Source organism: Coregonus clupeaformis, unplaced genomic scaffold (genome assembly GCF_020615455.1).
Source record: "Coregonus clupeaformis isolate EN_2021a unplaced genomic scaffold, ASM2061545v1 scaf0093, whole genome shotgun sequence".
In the NCBI taxonomy this organism is placed as follows: Eukaryota; Metazoa; Chordata; class Actinopteri; order Salmoniformes; family Salmonidae; genus Coregonus; species Coregonus clupeaformis.
This window is the reverse complement of record NW_025533548.1, coordinates 664967-683921: the sequence shown is the minus strand read 5'-3', so window position 1 is coordinate 683921 and position 18955 is coordinate 664967. Positions and strand designations below refer to the sequence as shown.

General features: G+C 42.4%; 1 protein-coding gene across 1 annotated transcript; it reads left to right on the top strand.

Annotated features, from left to right (window-relative positions):
* Window positions 1-778: 778 nt before the first annotated feature.
* On the top strand, window positions 779-6456 carry LOC121570158 (mpv17-like protein). Its single transcript, XM_041881652.2, has 5 exons — window positions 779-823; window positions 1674-2011; window positions 2318-2388; window positions 3230-3259; window positions 3797-6456. The coding sequence occupies exons 2-5, from the start codon at window positions 1690-1692 to the stop codon at window positions 4028-4030; spliced, it is 657 nt and encodes a 218-aa protein (XP_041737586.2). The 5' UTR covers window positions 779-823; window positions 1674-1689; the 3' UTR covers window positions 4031-6456.
* The last annotated feature ends 12499 nt before the right edge of the window (window positions 6457-18955 follow it).

Here is an 18955-nt window from a genome sequence, read left to right as displayed (position 1 = left end):
CTGTCTGTATAGCGGTTCAAGAACACCTCCTAGTGGTGATAGACAGCCATGTCTCTGTCTGTATATAGGTTCAATAACACCTCCTAGCGGTGATAGGAAGGCAAAGGTACAGAACATTCATTCCATTATTATCATTCTATCATTATCTGGATACTGTATTTATTTGAGCTCTAAGGTTTTATAAATGAAATTGCTGTCAGAACTTGTCATCATTGGCTAAAGCATTTCAGACAGAAAACCTCTTACAAAACAACAAATTGGTATGCTTATCCAATCAAAATAATAAAAGGTGGATTTGATTTTGATTGCTCTGTGTGAGTTTTTCTGTGTGTGCGCGCGATATATATATATATATAGAGAGAGAGAGAGAGCGAGAACGAGAGATTTGAAATGTCTCTGTTCCTTTGGAACTTTTGTGAGTGTAAAGATTACTGTTCATTTTTCATTTTGTATTGTTTATTTCACTTTTATTTATTATCTATTTCACTAGCTTTGGCAATGTAAACATATGTTTCCCATGCCAATAAGCCATTTTAATTTAATTGAATTGAGAGAGAGCGAGAGAGAGAGAGAGAGAGAGAACAAGCTGTGCGTGAACGTAGCCGCCGGCCACCATACATGCGCGTAAAAGTGAAGCGCGGCGTCCAGTGCACGCAGCTTCACAGATTTACAACACATCAGATGGGTTTATAATGAGCATGCCCACTATTCTAAAAACTAACAGGGGTCATTGATATTTGTGGAGTAGTTGAAGCGCGCTTTAAATCTGAGCGCCTCGCGGGACAGTCCTCCAGATTAGCGGTTGACGCACAGGATGGATTTGGTAGGTAGCAACCTGATACTGTACGGTACTGGTCGGTATACAGGGACCGGTTGATCTAGAATGGACGAATGAAATGCTTTAAATGTAACATATCGATGGATTTCTCAACTTTTCCATTATCAAATTCGTCCGTTGTTATAAAGATAGAATGTGTGAATGCATAATGGTTAAGTAGGCTAGATGAGCTATGACAGGAGAGCTAAATACGGACCATTCCTGTTTGGATTTCAAAATGAAGCGACCCAAAGGAATTGTGGCAGATTTGGTGCGTTACAACACTGTCTCGTGGGACGTTTGTTATGGAGCCGCATTACTTTCTCACTCAAACAAGATCTACACCTGCATTACTAGCTTCTACACCTGCATTACTAGCTGTTTGGGGTTTTAGGCTGGGTTTCTGTACAGCACTTCGAGATATTAGCTGATGTAAGAAGGGCTATATAAAATAAAATTGATTGATTGATTGATCTAAGAATGCGTAACAGTACTTCAATGGTTGGAAGTAAAATCTAAACCTTTTGGCTAACATGAATGTATTGTCCGGTTCTGCTAACTCACTAACATCAGCTAACAATCGCAGGTATACAAGCGTAGACTAAATTTAGCTGGCATGCCAAGTGTGTGAATTGGAGGAACTGTAAAACACCTATCCCGCCATTGTGCCCTTGGGTAAGGCACTTAACCTATAACCTGCTCCAGGGGCGCTGTACTGCCACTGACCGACCGGTGCCTCCCTCAACGTGTGTTTCTTCACCTAGAAGGATTTGGAGAGGCAGAAGACAACTTTCCTTTAAAGTTTCACCCAACAATGGACTACAAAATTATATGATATTCTGTTCTGTTTTCGTAGAACACCGCAGTTCAAAATGAACGTGTTCAAAATGAGGAAAGCCGTTGTAAAAGAAGCGGTTAAACGTTTTCCATGGCTAGCCAACGTTACTCTGTATGGCTGCCTGTTTGCCGGCGGCGACTTCGTCCATCAGATGATCGCACAGAGAGAAGAGATGGACTGGAAACACACCAGAAATGTTGCCATAGTGGCCATTAGCTTCCATGGAAACTTTAATTATTTCTGGTTGCGGGCTTTGGAAAGCCGTTTCCCCGGAAAATCTCCCGGAATGCTCTTCCGCAAACTGCTCCTGGACCAAAGTTTTGCGTCGCCCTTGGCAACTAGTGTCTTCTACACAGGTAACGTGCATTTTACTGTGGAACGTTTAATATAAGTCAATCTATTATAGCCTATAACAATTTTCGAATTTTCTAAAGTGGCCTACATAGAATAACCGTATATAGAAACAGACCAATGCGTCATGTCCATTGGGTGATAGGCCTAGGTTAGGCTACTCTCCTATAGCCTAACCTTGGATGTGTGTATTTGTAAATGCTGAATGTGATGAACAGACTGCAGTGATCTAACGTGTACTCGTTCAAAAGGTCATGTGCAAATGTGTGACCTAAAGTGTGACCTAAAGTCTTTCCTTCTTCCTTCTCCAGGAGTGAGTTTCTTGGAGAATAAAGACGATATCTTCGAGGACTGGAGAGAAAAGTTCCTCAACACCTACAAGGTAAGATGAAATCAGAAGGAACTGGAACCGACCGACAGGCTGGCCGGCCCACCCATACAGACAGAGAAGAAAGAAAGTCACCTTCCGCCTGCCTGGTCTGAGCTCACCCCCGATTAACCCAGATTATGGCACCGCTTTCGCGCAGCAATGGGCAGGCGGCCAGGGATACGGCAATGCATGACAATTACTGCCAGTGGAAAACAAGCAACGAGCCCAACTCTTCCAGGCCCAACAACCGCTGTAAAATAATACTGAGATGCGGGTAGAACATATTCCCCCTGTTGAAATAAAATAGAAGAGTACAGGGCAGTAGGAGTGGAGAGACATAGAGAGGGATGCTGCTGGAAGAAGTCTCTGATTGTGATATGAGTGGCAAATCAAGTCAAACTTTATTTAAAGTGCTTTATTATCACAGTCTCACGATACACTTTATAAAGAGAATACAAACAGAGAGATAAACTCAGCAGGCATAGATACATACAGACAGACAGACAGGCAGGCAGACAGGCAGACAGGCAGATAGATAGATAGATAGAAATGACAGGCAGGCAGACAAAAAGACAGACAGAAAGACAGGCAGACAGGCAGGCAGGCAGACAGACAGACAGATAGATAGAAATGACAGGCAGGCAGACAAAAAGACAGACAGATAGAAAGACAGGCAGACAGACAGACAGACAGACAAGCAGGCAGGCAGACAGACAGACAGGCAGGCAGGCAGGCAGACCAGACCTGCTAGTCAGTTAATGATGTGAAGGATCTGTGTTAAAACGGAGCTCTTGGAATGCTGTATTTGACTTGGTTTGATAATTAACATGTATCTTGTCTCTTTGAATTTCAGACTGGACTCATGTACTGGCCTTTCATGCAGGTGAATGATAAGGATGCCATTGATAGACAGTGTGTTACTGTACTGTAAATATCCCAATGTATTGATAATAAACTACATTGGTGAAGGCATAACATCCTGCTCTGAAATGTCCCTACCAACTAATACACATGCACCGGAATTTACTATAAACATCAGGTTGATCCTGTGCTGTGTCAATACAGTAGTGTATCACACACACACACACACACACACACACACACACACACACACACACACACCATCCTTCTCTGTTCTATTTCTGTATCATGGTTTATTTACTGTTAGAGATAACCATCTTCTTCTGCGGGAGTGATGATCTGATGTCATAACTGTTATCACACACACCTGTCAGTCAGTGGTACATGTGCAGTGTGCTGTAATACAACACTAGTGTTATTTTCTGATGTACTTCAAACTGACACCTGTTTTTATCTACCCCTTTCCACCTTCCTCTCTCCCTCCCCCTTCTACCCTCTTCACCCCCCTCCTCCTCCCCCTCCCTCCCCCTCACGCTCCCTCCCTCCCCCTCCTCCCCAGTTCCTAAACTTCATCCTGATACCTCTATACCTGAGGACAGCCTTCATGGGCTGTTGTGCGTTCCTGTGGGCCACCTTCCTGTGTTTCTCCCGGCAGAGCGGGGACGGTACGGCCAGCGTGGCCCTAGCCTTCTTCCTGTATCCCAAACAGAGGCTGCAGGCCGCCCGGGAGGCCCACCTCGCACGCAAGAAACAGAAAGAAGAGGAAGAACTGCAGCAGAGGTCTGAGAACTAACTGAATTGGTTCAGTGAGATTCGATTCAATTCAAGAAACAGAAAACATCAAGCACTGAGAACTGAACTGGTTTAATGAGATTCAATTCGGGAAACAGAAGAATCAAGCACTGAGAACTGAACTGACTTAATGAGATTCAATTCAATTGAGGGAACAGGAAAACAGAGGAGGACCCGAGCACTGAGAGCTGAACTGTTAAAACTGAACTGCTAAAATGTTATTTCAATTCAAGGGCATCAAGACAAGGCATGAGGGCATGGTTGGAGGGTGACAACACACTGTCATCATGTGAGGACAGGCCAGGCTCTCACACCTTAGAAAAAACTCAAAACAGATAGTTTGATTGAATATAACTTTATTGATATCCTCAGGGGAAAGGAAGAGTGAATATAACTTTATTGATATGCTCAGGGACAAGGAGGAGTGAATATAACTTTATTGAATATAACTTTATTGATATCCTCAGGGGCAAGGCGGAGTGAATATAACTTAATAGAATATAACTTTATTTATATCCTCAGGGGCAAGGAGGAGTGAATATAACTTTATTGAATATAACTTTATTGATATCCTCAGGGGCAAGGAGGAGTGAAAATAACTTTATTGAATATAACTTGATTGATATCCTTAGGGGCAAGGAGGAGTGAATATAACTTTATTGATATCATCAGGGGCAGGGAGGAGGCATCATTGGAGCACAGTTACATAATTTAGGTCTACTGTACATATACAAATACATCCACCTAATACTATGCCAGCAACACGTACAGTGTTCAATTCAACACAACTTTATCAATCCCGTCAAGGGCAACCCAGAAAGCATAGTCGGACTCGGAGCACATTACTTACAGACATTCAGACTGTACAGGTGTAGAAGTGCAATACATTACGTGAAACAGAACAAGTTACGTTTTTATTTAACCTTTATTTATCTAGCTTTGTCTCATTGAGATCAAAATCTATTTTGCAAGAGACCAGGGGCTGTATGTATCAAGCGCTTCAGAGGAGTGCTGATCTAGGATCAGTCCCCCCACCCACGTCCATGTAATCTTATTCATAGTGGTCTAAAAGGAAAAACTGATCCAGCACTTTTACTCTGAGACGCTTGATACATACATGTACGACCCCTGAAGTTGTTTGTAAGAAACATGTTGGGTGGATGAGAGAGGTATTAGTTGTTGTGATTACAGGGATGTTCCACAGGGAGAGGTGGTGTTAGTTGTTGTGATTACAGGGATGTTCCTCAGGGAGTGGTGGTGTTAGATGTTGTGATTACAGGGATGTTCCTCAGGGAGAGGTGGTGTTAGACGTTGTGATTATAGGGATGTTCCTCAGGGAGAGGTGGTGTTAGATGTTGTGATTACAGGGATGTTCCTCAGGGAGAGGTGGTGTTAGACGTTGTGATTATAGGGATGTTCCTCAGGGAGAGGTGGTGTTAGATGTTGTGATTACAGGGATGTTCCTCAGGGAGAGGGGGTGTTCGATGTGATTACAGGGATGTTCCTCAGGGAGAGGAGGTGTTCGATGTGATTACAGGGATGTTCCTCAGGGAGAGGTGGTGTTAGATGTTGTGATTTGCAGGGAGGTTCCTCAGGGTGTGTTCATGTATATATGCAAAATGTGTTTGTTCTATGCTCTCAATTTCTATGTCCCATCGGTTGTGCCTTCTGTTGGTAACAAGATCCCTTCATGTTCTGGTCTAGATCTAGTTAGTTAGTTAGTTCTTACTCAGAGAATCTCTGTGTGTTTTGTGTGGGTGTGTGTATATATATATATATTTATGCTCAAGTGTTGTATAACTAATCTTCCAGATTGACCCATCTAAGGATAAAGTGCTATCCTGTCCTGTTACTTGAATTGTCTATTTATTTATTTTAACCTACTAGGTTGCCATCGACCCTGTGACCTTATAACGTACATATATCCATTAGGGTTGCAAAATACCAATAATTCCCAGGTCTCCCAGAAATCCCCATTGGAGGATTCCCGGATTTCCTCCTTATTCCTTGCCAATTCCAGATTTTTGTTTTTCTAACCCTGGGAATCTGGGAAAGTTTCAGGAATGTTGCATCCCTACATACCATCAAGGTACTGAAGATCTGCAACATTCTTTACTGAAGTCAAACCTTACTGTAGAATACGGTTGCACAATTCCGGCAACTTTCCCAACATTCCCAAGTTTTCCAGAAATCCCGGTTGAAATATTCCTGGAATCTGGAGGGTATAAACTAGAAATCCAGGGATACTCTTACCCGTATTTCTGGAAAAAGTGAATTTTGTTCAACCCTACTGTAGAATCTACTTAGAGGTGTTAATATTACAAATATTGTACTCAACATTAGCTACCTGTGTTTACTGTTTCATAGAACAGTTCTGTTAATCGCATACATTGAATGGATAGAGAAATAAAATCCAAGGTCATGTTATACCTCCTTTTCTTTGCCTCAAAGTAGAAGGTATCAAGTTAGTAGAGATACGTGTTGTACAGACAGAGGTATATATACAGAACAGTGTAGACAGAAAGAACATTAACATAATTATATTTTAGCATATGTCAGAACAAGCAATCAGTGTGAGAGTGTTGACTAATGTTGTGCATCTTGTTACTATGATGTGATTTAGATTCAGAAAAGCTTTATTGTTCCAACATTTGGCAGAGTGAAGGCTCACCATAACTATAACATGGTGTAGTAGTCAGGGGATGTAGCTCAGTTGGTAGAGCATGGCGTTTGCAACGCCAGGGTTGTGGGTTCGATAAAATAATGTATGCACTAACTGTAAGTCGCTCTGGATAAGAGCGTCTGCTAAATGACTAAAATGTAAATGTAGTCAGCAGAGTGAAGGTTCACCATAACTATAACATGGTGTAGTAGTCAGCAGAGTGAAGACTCACCATAACTATAACATGATGTAGTAGTCAGCAGAATGAAGGTACACCATAACTATAACATGGTGTAGTAGTCAGCAGAGTGAAGGCTCACCATAACATGGTGTAGTAGTCAGCAGAGTGAAGACTCACCATAACTATAACATGATGTAGTAGTCAGCAGAGTGAAGGTACACCATAACTATAACATGGTGTAGTAGTCAGCAGAGTGTAGATTCACCATAACTATAACATGATGTAGTAGTCAGCAGAGTGAAGGTTCACCATAACTATAACATGGTGTAGTAGTCAGCAGAGTGAAGGTTCACCATAACTATAACATGATGTAGTAGTCAGCAGAGTGAAGGTTCACCATAACTATAACATGGTGTAGTAGTCAGCAGAGTGAAGATTCACCATAACTATAACATGGTGTAGTAGTCAGCAGAGTGAAGGTTCACCATAACTATAACATGGTGTAGTAGTCAGCAGAGTGAAGGTTCACCATAACTATAACATGGTGTAGTAGTCAGCAGAGTGAAGGTTCACCATAACTATAACATGGTGTAGTAGTCAGCAGAGTGAAGGTTCACCATAACTATAACATGGTGTAGTAGTCAGCAGAGTGAAGGTTCACCATAACTATAACATGGTGTAGTAGTCAGCAGAGTGAAGGTTCACCATAGCTATAACATGATACAGTAGTCGGTGTTATCCAATCCTGGTCCTGGGGACCCATTTTTGTTTTTGCCCCAGCACTATCACACCTGATTGAAATAATAAAAAGCTTGATGATGAGTTGATTAGTTGAATTAGGTGTATTAGTGCAAGGACAAAGCCCTTTGGGTCCCCAAGACCAGAATTGGGAAAAACTGGTGTAGCATGTTGGCTGGAATACATCAGTGACATTCACCTTCACTGATATCTAAAAGCAAACAGTCATGGAGAGACAGACTGATCTCTTGCTCTGTTGGCTAAGACTGTTGTCAGCTGACAATGAGCGGTGTGTGATGTTGTCCATAGGTCCTAGGTTGTGAGTTCGAGCTCTACTTGGCGTTAGCCTGGTCCCAGATCTGGTTGAGATTTGGCCTACTCCATTGTCAACGTTGTCATGACAACTCCAGGAGGAGTTGTCAGAAGAGCAGAAGCATACTGGCACCCAGGCTAGCTTGGGGTAGAACACAATGTACTCTTACAGTGGTGCCGCTGCCGTGACCTGGATAGATCACACAGTCAAGGTGCTGCGGAGTAGGACGAGGTCAAAGGGCGGTGAATAAAGTGGACAGCAGAGCCATATATTTAGAAAAGCTCAGCCAACTTTTAAAGAATTTTGAACATCGTTCTAAATTCTAGACATCCAGTTATATAGCATTTTTTAAATATTCCCCATGTAATGTTAACGGGGAGCTAACATGGCTGCCATAGAATACTGTGGTGTCATGTAAATGCATCACAATGCAGAAACCTCAAATGTCCCTACTCTAAATATACATGTATGTCTCTGACGGCCACTAATGGAGTCTTGTTACAGTGTGTTCCCAGTCCCAACATTGTTTCAATAAACCACACAGGACCATCAATCAATCAATGTGTTCTTTTACGTTTCGTTTTTGGAACCCCGGCAACCCGTCCGGCAACCCTGTAACCTGAGCCCTTAGTGTGGTGGACGTGAAGCTGAACAATTTCATTTTGGCCTCAACGGCTCTCCGTACTGAAGGTCACTTGAGCGTCCCAAATGGCACCCTATTCCCTATATAGTGCACTACATTTGAATAGAGCCCTGGTCAAAAGCAGTGCACTATATAGGGGATAGGGTGCCATTTGGGACGCAAGCTATGTGTCTGTGTTTGACAGTTGAAGACAGACACTGATCTGTTTAATCTGCTGTTGATGGTGATGTCACACGCTGGTCCAGACCAGACTTGATGGTTTACTGTAGTCTAAACATGATCTATTCGATAGATATAGATAGATAGAGAGAGCGAGAGAGAGCGCGACAGAGAGAGAGAGAGAGAGAGAGAGCGAGAGAGCAGATCCTGTAGATTTCTCTTGTTGTGTGTAAAAAGTGTGGGGCCCTGCCTGCTGATAGTTAGCGTGTGGATTAACCAGGATCACATTGGTAATCTCTGAAGGACAACGTTACCCAGACATCCCTGCATGCCTGACCTCTGACCCGTGGAACAGAAAGTATTTGAACTCACAGAACCTGGCTGCGTCCTATCCAGAAACAGACCCTAACCCACTACCCCTGGCCTAACCACTTCATGTAGATCTGAAAGGATTGGATAGCTGTCAGCAAATTGGTGTGAATCTTAACTTCCATTTATGTCAAATTTTCATTTAGTCTCCCAATGACATCAATGCATGACTGAGTTATGGCCGAGGCCTCTGGAAGGTCTACAATCTACTCTATGGCCTGGGCCTCTGGAAGGTCTACAATCTTCTCTCTATGTCCTAGGCCTCTGGAAGGTCTACAATCTACTCTCTATGACCTAGGCCTCTGGAAGGTCTACAATCTACTCTCTATGTCCTAGGCCTCTGTAAGGTCTACAATCTACTCTCTATGGCATGGGCCTTTGGAAGGTCTACAATCTACTCTCTATGGCCTCTGCCTCTGGAAGGTCTACAATCTACTCTCTATGTCCTAGGCCTCTGGAAGGTCTACTCTCTATGGCATGGGCCTCTGGAAGGTCTACAATCTACTCTCTATGACCTAGGCCTCTGGAAGTTCTACAATCTACTCTCTATGTCCTAGGCCTCTGTAAGGACTACAATCTACTCTCTATGGCATGGGCCTTTGGAAGGTCTACAATCTACTCTCTATGGCCTCTGCCTCTGGAAGGTCTACAATCTACTCTCTATGGCCGAGGCCTCTGGAAGGTCTACAATCTACTCTCTATGTCCTAGGCCTCTGGAAGGTCTACTCTCTATGGCATGGGCCTCTGGAAGGTCTACAATCTACTCTCTATGGCCTCTGCCTCTGGAAGGTCTACAATCTACTCTCTATGGCCTGGGCCTCTGGAAGGTCTACAATCTACTCTCTATGGCCGAGGCCTCTGGAAGGTCTACAATCTACTCTCTATGTCCTGGGCCTCTGGAAGGTCTACAATCTACTCTCTATGGCAGGGGTGTCAAACTCATTTTAGCTCAGGGGCCACATGGAGGAAAATCTATTCCCAAGTGGGCCGGACCGGACAAATCATGGTATATATAACTTAAAAACAACAACTTCAGATTGTTTTCTTTGTTTTAATACGATCAACGTACAACATAAAGCTGGAGCCTGAGGACAGTGTGTCCAAAATAGTACAAGCACAACATCACTATTAATCATAAAACACGTCAAGTTTATTTGAAAATTCTAAAGAAAAAACACACAAACACACAATGCCTCAGTGATTAACAGAACTGTTTCACAGATCACATAACTATATCAGGGTGTCATTTCTCAGGCAGAAATGTAGATAAAAATAATGAAATCCTGTTCCCCAAACAAGTGCAAGAACCACAGAGTCAAGAATAGGTTAAATATACAAATAAAATAAAATCAATTAAAAACAATAGCACATCAACATAAAAACATATAAACATAAAGCTGGAGCCTGAGGACAGTGTCCAAAAGCACAACATCACTATTAATCATAAAACACCTCAAGTTATTTGAAAGTTCTGAGGACAAAGCACACACAATGCCTCAGTGATTCACAGAAGTATATCACAGATCACAGAACTATATCAGGGTGTCATTTCTCAGGCAGAAATGTAGATACAAATAATGAAATCCTGTTCCCCAAACAAGTGCAAGAACCACAGAGTCAAGAATAGGTTAAATATACAAATAAAATAAAATCAATTAAAAACAATAGCACATCAACATAAAAACATATAAACATAAATCTGAAAGCGTTGCTCAAACTCCCGTAACAGTCCCGTTATTTTATCTTTGAACCGCTTCATGTCTGCCACATGTTGGGTCGCGCACACATTTTTCAGACAGGGGAAGTGAGCTGCATCACCACCGGCAAGTTGCGTCTCCCACAATGACAGCTTCAACTTGAAAGAACGTATGCTGTCATAATACTGCGTGACAACTTTGTTGCGCCCTTGCAGCTGTTTGTTCAAGTTATTCAGGTGCTCTGTAACATCCACCATAAATGCAAGGTCCTGCATCCATTCTGCGGAATGAAATTCTAACACTGGTTTGCCCTTTTCTTTCATGAACTGTTCAATTTCTTCTCGTAAATCAAAGAAACGCCTCAGCACAGCACCTCGGCTTAACCATCTTACCTCAGTGTGGTATGGCAGGCCATAGATGTGGTCTTTCTCTCTGAGAAGGCTGTCAAACTGACGGTGATTCAGGCTTCTGGATCGGATGAAATTAACAGTTTGGATGACCACCTTCATGACGTTATCCATCTTTAATGACTTGCAACACAAAGCCTCCTGGTGCAAAATACAAAAAATCACGTCCTCCATTTGCAGATTGCACTTTCTCTCTGAACTTTGTTACAACGCCTGCTTTTTTCCCGATCATTGAGGGCGCACCATCTGTAGCCAGGCTGACAGCGCGGGACCAGTCCACTCCGACCCTGTCCAGCGCGCCGACGAGTGCGGTAAAAATATCAGCTGCTGTCGTTGTATCTGTCATCGGCACCAACTCCACGAACTCCTCGGTGACGGTCAATGTGTCATCAACTCCGCGGATGAAAATGGCCAGTTGTGCAACATCTGTAATGTCCGTGCTTTCATCAATTGCAACCGAAAAAACGCAATAAATGACTTTACTTTTTGCTTCAACTGGCTGTCCAAATCCACTGAAAGATCGGAAATCCTGTCTGCAACTGTGTTTCTTGTCAGGCTGATATTTGCAAAGCCTGCTGCTTTTCAGGGCACACAATCTCCGCTGCCTTCATCATGCATGTTTTTACAAATTCACCCTCACTAAATGGTTTTGAAGCCACTGCGATTTCATTAGCAATGAGGTAGCTAGTTTTCACTGCAGCGTCACTGATGTCTCGGCTGTGAGTAAACACAGACTGCTGTTTCTTCAGACCCGCCAACAGTTCATTCACCTTCTCTCATCTCCGCTGTCCTTGAAAGTTGTCATATTTGTCGGCATGAAGACTCACATAGTGGCGACGAAGGTTATATTCTTTCAGCACTGCAACATGCTCTGAACACACCAAACATACAGCTTTCCCATTCAATTCCGTGAATAAATAGGATGACCATTTTTCTTGGAACACTCTGCGTCCACTTTTCTATTTTTTGACAGAGACATATTGGGGCAATGAGGGTGCCAAAGCACATAATGTTAAAAGTAGAAGCCGTAATAAATATCGCGGGCAAAACAAAGTAGCTCATTGGCTGCACGTGCTTGACCTACTTGCTCTGCCCCGGTATAAACAGTTTGCTTGCTTAACACAATTGCTATTGCGCCATCCAGTGGACGCAATTGGAACAGCAGTTTATTTTATTGAAAAATTGCAGCGCATTTTTATACTTTACAAAATTATTATTAATATTATTATTTTATTTTTTTCAAAATCATCTCGCGGGCCGGATTAAACACGTTTGCGGGCCTGATCCGGCCCGCGGGCCGGACGTTTGACACCCCTGCTCTATGGCCTCTGGAAGGTCTACATTTACATTTTAGTCATTTAGCAGACGCTCTTATCCAAAGCGACTTACAGGAGCAATTAGGGTTAAGTGCCTTGGCCAAGGGCACATCGACAGAGTTTTCACCTAGTCGGCTCGGGGATTAGAACCAGCGACCTTTCGGTTACTGGCACTACGCTCTTAACCACTAAGCTGGCCTAGACCTCTGGAAGGTCTACAATCTACTCTCTGTCGACATGGAGAATTGTCTCTCTCTTTTATGCAATACTGCTAATCTGAAACTATCCCAATGAATGTATCGACATTGGGATTTAACATGTGTTGTTTCAAAGCAGTGTGTTTGGACTAGAACGATGATCCATGTGTGATTTGTAAAATAATGGAAATGCCTGTCATAACATGAGTAACACATTTTCTTATGATGGTTTGTGGAAAGATACCCATTGTATAAATGGATAGATTAACAGTGGGTCAAATAAAGTGATTATTTGAAAACAAAATGTTTAAGTTCTTTGAGAGTAGTCATTATTTCATTGAAATTGTCAAAAATAATGTTGCCAGAATGCTATATTCAATTTTAACTGTAGTTTCCTACATTCAGCTACAGGTGGAGACATCTGCCCCACTATACAGGCATACAGTCTCCACACTGTCCCCAAACAGTTTCTACAATATGTTTAGGCATGCATAGTCTCCTCATGTCATTGACAACACATGGATAGGCAAAGATCATTGCATAATGCAACCTGTCTATTTACTAGCCCACATCTTCTGAGATAGAACAAACCTGAGTGACCGAAATATTCTGGGACTGCTTTAAAAAGATTAGGGAGCAAAATGGACAGGCTACGCTCAAAACAAAATGGACAGGCTACGCTCAAAACAAAATGGACAGGCTACGCTCAAAACAAAATGGACAGGCTACGCTCAAAACAAAATGGACAGGCTACGCTCAAAACAAAATGGACAGGCTACGCTCAAAACAAAATGGACAGGCTACGCTCAAAACAAAATGGACAGGCTATAACAAAATGGACAGGCTACGCTCATAACAAAATGGACAGGCTACGCTCATAACAAAATGGACAGGCTACGCTCATAACAAAATGGACAGGCTACGCTCATAACAAAATGGACAGGCTACGCTCATAACAAAATGGACAGGCTATGCTCATAACAAAATGGACAGGCTATGCTCATAACAAAATGGACAGGCTATGCTCATAACAAAATGGACAGGCCATGCTCATAACAAAATGGACAGGCCATGCTCATAACAAAACGGACAGGCCACGCTCATAACAAAACGGACAGGCTACGCTCATACAGTGAGGGAAAAAAGTTTTTGATCCCCTGCTGATTTTGTATGTTTGCCCACTGACAAAGAAATGATCAGTCTATAATTTGAATGGTAGGTTTATTTGAACAGTGAGAGACAGAATAACAACAAAAAAATCCAGAAAAACGCATGACAAAAATGTTATAAATTGATTTGCATTTTAATGAGGGAAATAAGTATTTGACCCCCTCTCAATCAGAAAGATTTCTGGCTCCCAGGTGTCTTTTATACAGGTAACGAGCTGAGATTAGGAGCACACTCTTAAAGGGAGTGCTCCTAATTTCAGTTTGTTACCTGTATAAAAGACACCTGTCCACAGAAGCAATCAATCAATCAGATTCCAAACTCTCCACCATGGCCAAGACCAAAGAGCTCTCCAAGGATGTCAGCGACAAGATTGTAGACCTACACAAGGCTGGAATGGGCTACAAGACCATCACCAAGCAGCTTGGTGAGAAGGTGACAACAGTTGGTGCGATTATTCGCAAATGGAAGAAACACAAAATAACTGTCAATCTCCCTCGGCCTAGGGCTACATGCAAGATCTCACCTCGTGGAGTTGCAATGATCATGAGAACGGTGAGGAATCAGCCCAGAACTACATGGGAGGATCTTGTCAATGATCTCAAGGCAGCTGGGACCATAGTCACCAAGAAAACAATTGGTAACACACTACGCCGTGAAGGACTGAAATCCTGCAGCGCCCGCAAGGTCCCCCTGCTCAAGAAAGCACAATGAACATCTGAATGATTCAGATGAGAACTGGGTGAAAGTGTTGTGGTCAGATGAGACCAAAATCGAGCTCTTTGGCATCAACTCAACTCGCCGTGTTTGGAGGAGGAGGAATGCTGCCTATGACCCCAAGGACACCATCCCCACCGTCAAACATGGAGGTGGAAACATTATGCTTTGGGGGTGTTTTTCTGCTAAGGGGACAGGACAACTTCACCGCATCAAAGGGACGATGGACGGGGCCATGTACCGTCAAATCTTGGGTGAGAACCTCCTTCCCTCAGCCAGGGCATTGAAAATGGGTCATGGATAGGTATTCCAGCATGACAATGACCCAAAACACACGGGCCAAGGCAACAAAGGAGTGGCTCAAGAAGAAGCACATTAAGGTCCTGGAGTGGCCTAGCCAGTCTCCAGACCTTTAATCCCATAGAAAATCTGTGGAGGGAGCTGAAGGTTCGAGTTGCCAAACGTCAGGCTCGAAACCTTAATGACTTGGAGAAGATCTGCAAAGAGGAGTGGGACAAAATCCCTCCTGAGATGTGTGCAAACCTGGTGGCCAACTACAAGAAATGTCTGACCTCTGTGATTGCCAACAAGGGTTTTGCCACCAAGTACTAAGTAATGTTTTGCAGAGGGGTCAAATACTTATTTCCCTCATTAAAATGCAAATCAATTTATAACTTTTTTGACATGCGTTTTTCTGGATTTTGTTGTTGTTATTCTGTCTCTCACTGTTCAAATAAACCTACCATTAAAATGATAGACTGATCATGTCTGTCAGTGGGCAAACGTACAAATCAGCAGGGGATCAAATACTTTTTTCCCCTCACTGTAACAAAATGGACAGGCTACACTCATAACAAAACGGACAGGCTACGCTCATAACAAAATGGGTAGGCATGCTAGAAGAGTAAAACATACGAACTATGGAACTAGGAATGTATTCCAGTGATCACATTGAGGCCAAGATTTTAAAAAAAAAAGTGTTACCTAAAGATCTAGGATCAGATTATTGTAATCCCAATCACTAAAGTCATCAATAGCCTGATTAAAAATAATCTTACACTGGACCAGTGAATCGGTCGTCACTAATTAACACAGCCACAAAACCAGAAGGCCCGCCTACCCGACCAATCAGAGGAGGGAGTGTGATGACACGTATGCTAATGTGGTGGCGTAAACCCGCGTTCAGGTGCTAGTCGGAACTTGGAAAATCTGAAATGTACCACTTGCTAAATGGTTGAACGCTGCACGTGTATAACTACAAGCAGTTAGCAAATCGGACATATCAGTGTTTACTAGTTCTGACTAGCATGTGAACGCGGCAATACTGAGGGCGTTTACATAGCAGGTTAGGATAATTTACGGGGCAGGTTAGGATAATTAACTTGGCGGGTTAGGATAATTAACGTAGCAGGTCAGGAAAATTAGGTTACGGTTAGGAAAAGGGTTAGAGTTACCTACAAAATGTCTTGCACAACTAACTTAATTGGGTTTTATTGCTTTACACATTTATTTTGGGTTCCACCACTTGAAACCTCATTTTGCATGATGATGCACGTGGAGATCATTTCATACAAGCACATTTTCGTCCACATTCCCTCTCATCGTTTACCTATGACCTTTTTCAAAAAGTCAAGTGAGGACGGAGAGAGAGAACGAAGGAGTTGAGCATTCCAATTGAGAAGGCCATAACGTTTCCGTTATCTAGTGATCCATCAATGATTTGGTTATTTATTAGCTATAATAAAACCAACTGTTGCCGTTCAAATGCAAAGTGATAATCGGATGTCTTATTCCAGCCTGGTCTCATAGACTAGACGTAACATAGTAAATGAAAATCCAGGACACTCAAATTAGTATTATACAGTACATTCGGAAAGTATTCAGACACCTTGACTTTTTCCACATTTTGTTACGTTACAGCCTTATTCAAAAATTGATTCAATCGTCGTCCCCCCCCCTCATCAATCTACACACAATACCACATAATGACAGAACAAAAACAGGTTTAGAAATGTTTGCTAAATGTAATTTTTTTTTAAACCCAGAAATATCACATTTACATAAGTATTCAGACCCTTTACTTAGTACTTTGTTGAAGCACCTTTGGCAGTGATTACAGCCAAGTCTTCTTGGGTATGACATTACAAGTTTGGCACAACTCTATTTGGGGATTTTCTCCCATTCTTCTCTGCAGATCCTCTCAAGCTCTGTCAGGTTGGATGGGGAGCGTCGCTGCACAGCTATTTTCAGGTGTCTCCAGAGATTATAGATCGGGTTCAAGTCCGGGCTCTGGCTGGGCCACTCAAGGACATTCAGAGACTTGTCCCGAAGCTACTCCTGCGTAGTCTCCCAGGCCCTGCCGCTGAAAAACATCCCCACAGCATGATGCTGCCACCACCAGAGAATCTTGTTTCTAATGGTCTGAGAGTCCTTTAGGTGCCTTTTGGCAAACTCCAAGTGGGCTGTCATGTGCCTTTTACTGAGGAGTGGCATCTGCCTGGCCACTCTACCATAAAGGCCTGATTGGTGGAGTGCTGCAGAGACGGTTGTCCTTCTGGAAGGTTCTCCCATCTCCACAGAGGAACTCTGGAGCGCTGTCAGTGACCATCGGGTTCTTGGTCACCTCCCTGACCAAGGCCCTTCTCCCCCGATTGCTCAGTTTGGCCAGCTCTAGGAAGAGTCTTGGTGGTTCCAAACTTCTTCCATTTAAGAATGATGGAGGTCACTGTGTTCTTGGGAACCTTCAATGCTGCAGAAATGTTTTGGTACCCTTCCCCAGATCTGTGCCTCGACACAATCCTGTCTCGGAGCTCTACGGACAATTCCTTCGACCTCATGGCTTGGTTTTTGCTCTGACATGCATTGTCAACTGTGGGAACTTATATAGACAGGTATGTACCTAGGTATGTACCTTTCCAAATCATGTCCAATCAATTCAATGTACCACAGGTGGACTCCAATCAAGTTGTAGAAACATCTCAAGGATGATCAATGGAAACAGGATGCACCTGAGTCTCATCGCAAAGGGTCTGAATGCTTATGTAAATATGGTATTTCTGTTTTTGATATTTTATAAATTAGCAAACATTTCTAAAAACCAGTTTTCCCTTCGTCATTACGGGGTATTGTGTGTAGATCGATGCCAAAAAAAGTAATTGAATCCATTTTAGAATAAGGCTGTAACGTAACAACAATGTGGAAAAGGGGAACGGGTCTGAATACTTTCTGACTTCACTGTATGTTAAGTTTGGTTTGGTTACATAAGACAGATGGTTACTTAAGTCAGGTGGATGGGTAGGTGTATAACAAACATCTAGCAACCCAAAGGTTGAGAGTTTGAATCTCATCATGGACAACTTTTGCATTTTAGCCAATCAGCAACTTTTCAACTACTTACTACTTTAAAACTACTTAGCATGTTAGCTAACCCTTCCCCTAACCCTTTAACCTTAACCACTAGCCTGGCTAACATTAGCCACCTAGCTAGAATTCGTATCATATCATACGTTTTGCAAATTCGTAACATATGTTTTGCAAATACGTAAAATATAATATGAACTGTAATTCTTAATATATAATACGGAATGGGTGATGGACATCCACAGATTAATACATACCATACGAAACGTATCATACTAAATGGAGTATCTCGGATTTACATACAGAGTAATACCAAACGCTCAGAGACCAGGTTGCTTATTCAGGTAAAGGGAAAACCTAGTCAGATATACAACTGAATGCATTCAACCCAAATGTGTCTTCAGCATTTAACACAACCCCTCAATCAGATTGCAAGCTTATCATGATGTTTGCCCTTACTCATAGTTACATGTCTTAACCCAAAATAGGTTTACTCCAACAGCTGCATTGTTTTTAAAATGGCATGTAGACAAATAAATTGATATCTTGATTTTTTTGTTTCAAAAATCCACAAATAAAACGTATACAGTTTCAAAGAAATGTTCACAGACATTTCTATTTTGGGAATTGGCTGATTTTTGTCTGATTTAAGATTAAACATCAACCCTGTTAAGGTCACTCCTGTTAAGGTCAACCCTGTTACTTTATTTGGGCAATTCAAACCACATTTTATTTGTCACATGCGCCGAATACAACGGGTGTAGACTTAACTGTGAAATGCTTGCTTACAGCCCTTCCCAACAATGCAGAGTAAAAAATAAAAAATAAAAATAGTAACAACAGGATACACAAGAATGGAGCTATATACAGGGAGTAGCAGTACCAGATCAATGTGGAGCTATATACAGGGAGTAGCAGTACCAGATCAATGTGGAGCTATATACAGGGAGTACCAGTACCAGATCAATGTGCAGCTATATACAGGGAGTACCAATACCAG

Excerpts from the sequence above, each read along its gene's own strand:
- LOC121570158 (XM_041881652.2), top strand. The coding sequence starts at position 1,690 with ATGAACGTGTTCAAAATGAGGAAAGCCGTTGTAAAAGAAGCGGTTAAA. Across the intron at positions 2,012-2,317 it reads AACTAGTGTCTTCTACACAG|GAGTGAGTTTCTTGGAGAAT; the intron begins GTAACGTGCATT and ends TTCCTTCTCCAG. Across the intron at positions 2,389-3,229 it reads AGTTCCTCAACACCTACAAG|ACTGGACTCATGTACTGGCC; the intron begins GTAAGATGAAAT and ends TTTGAATTTCAG.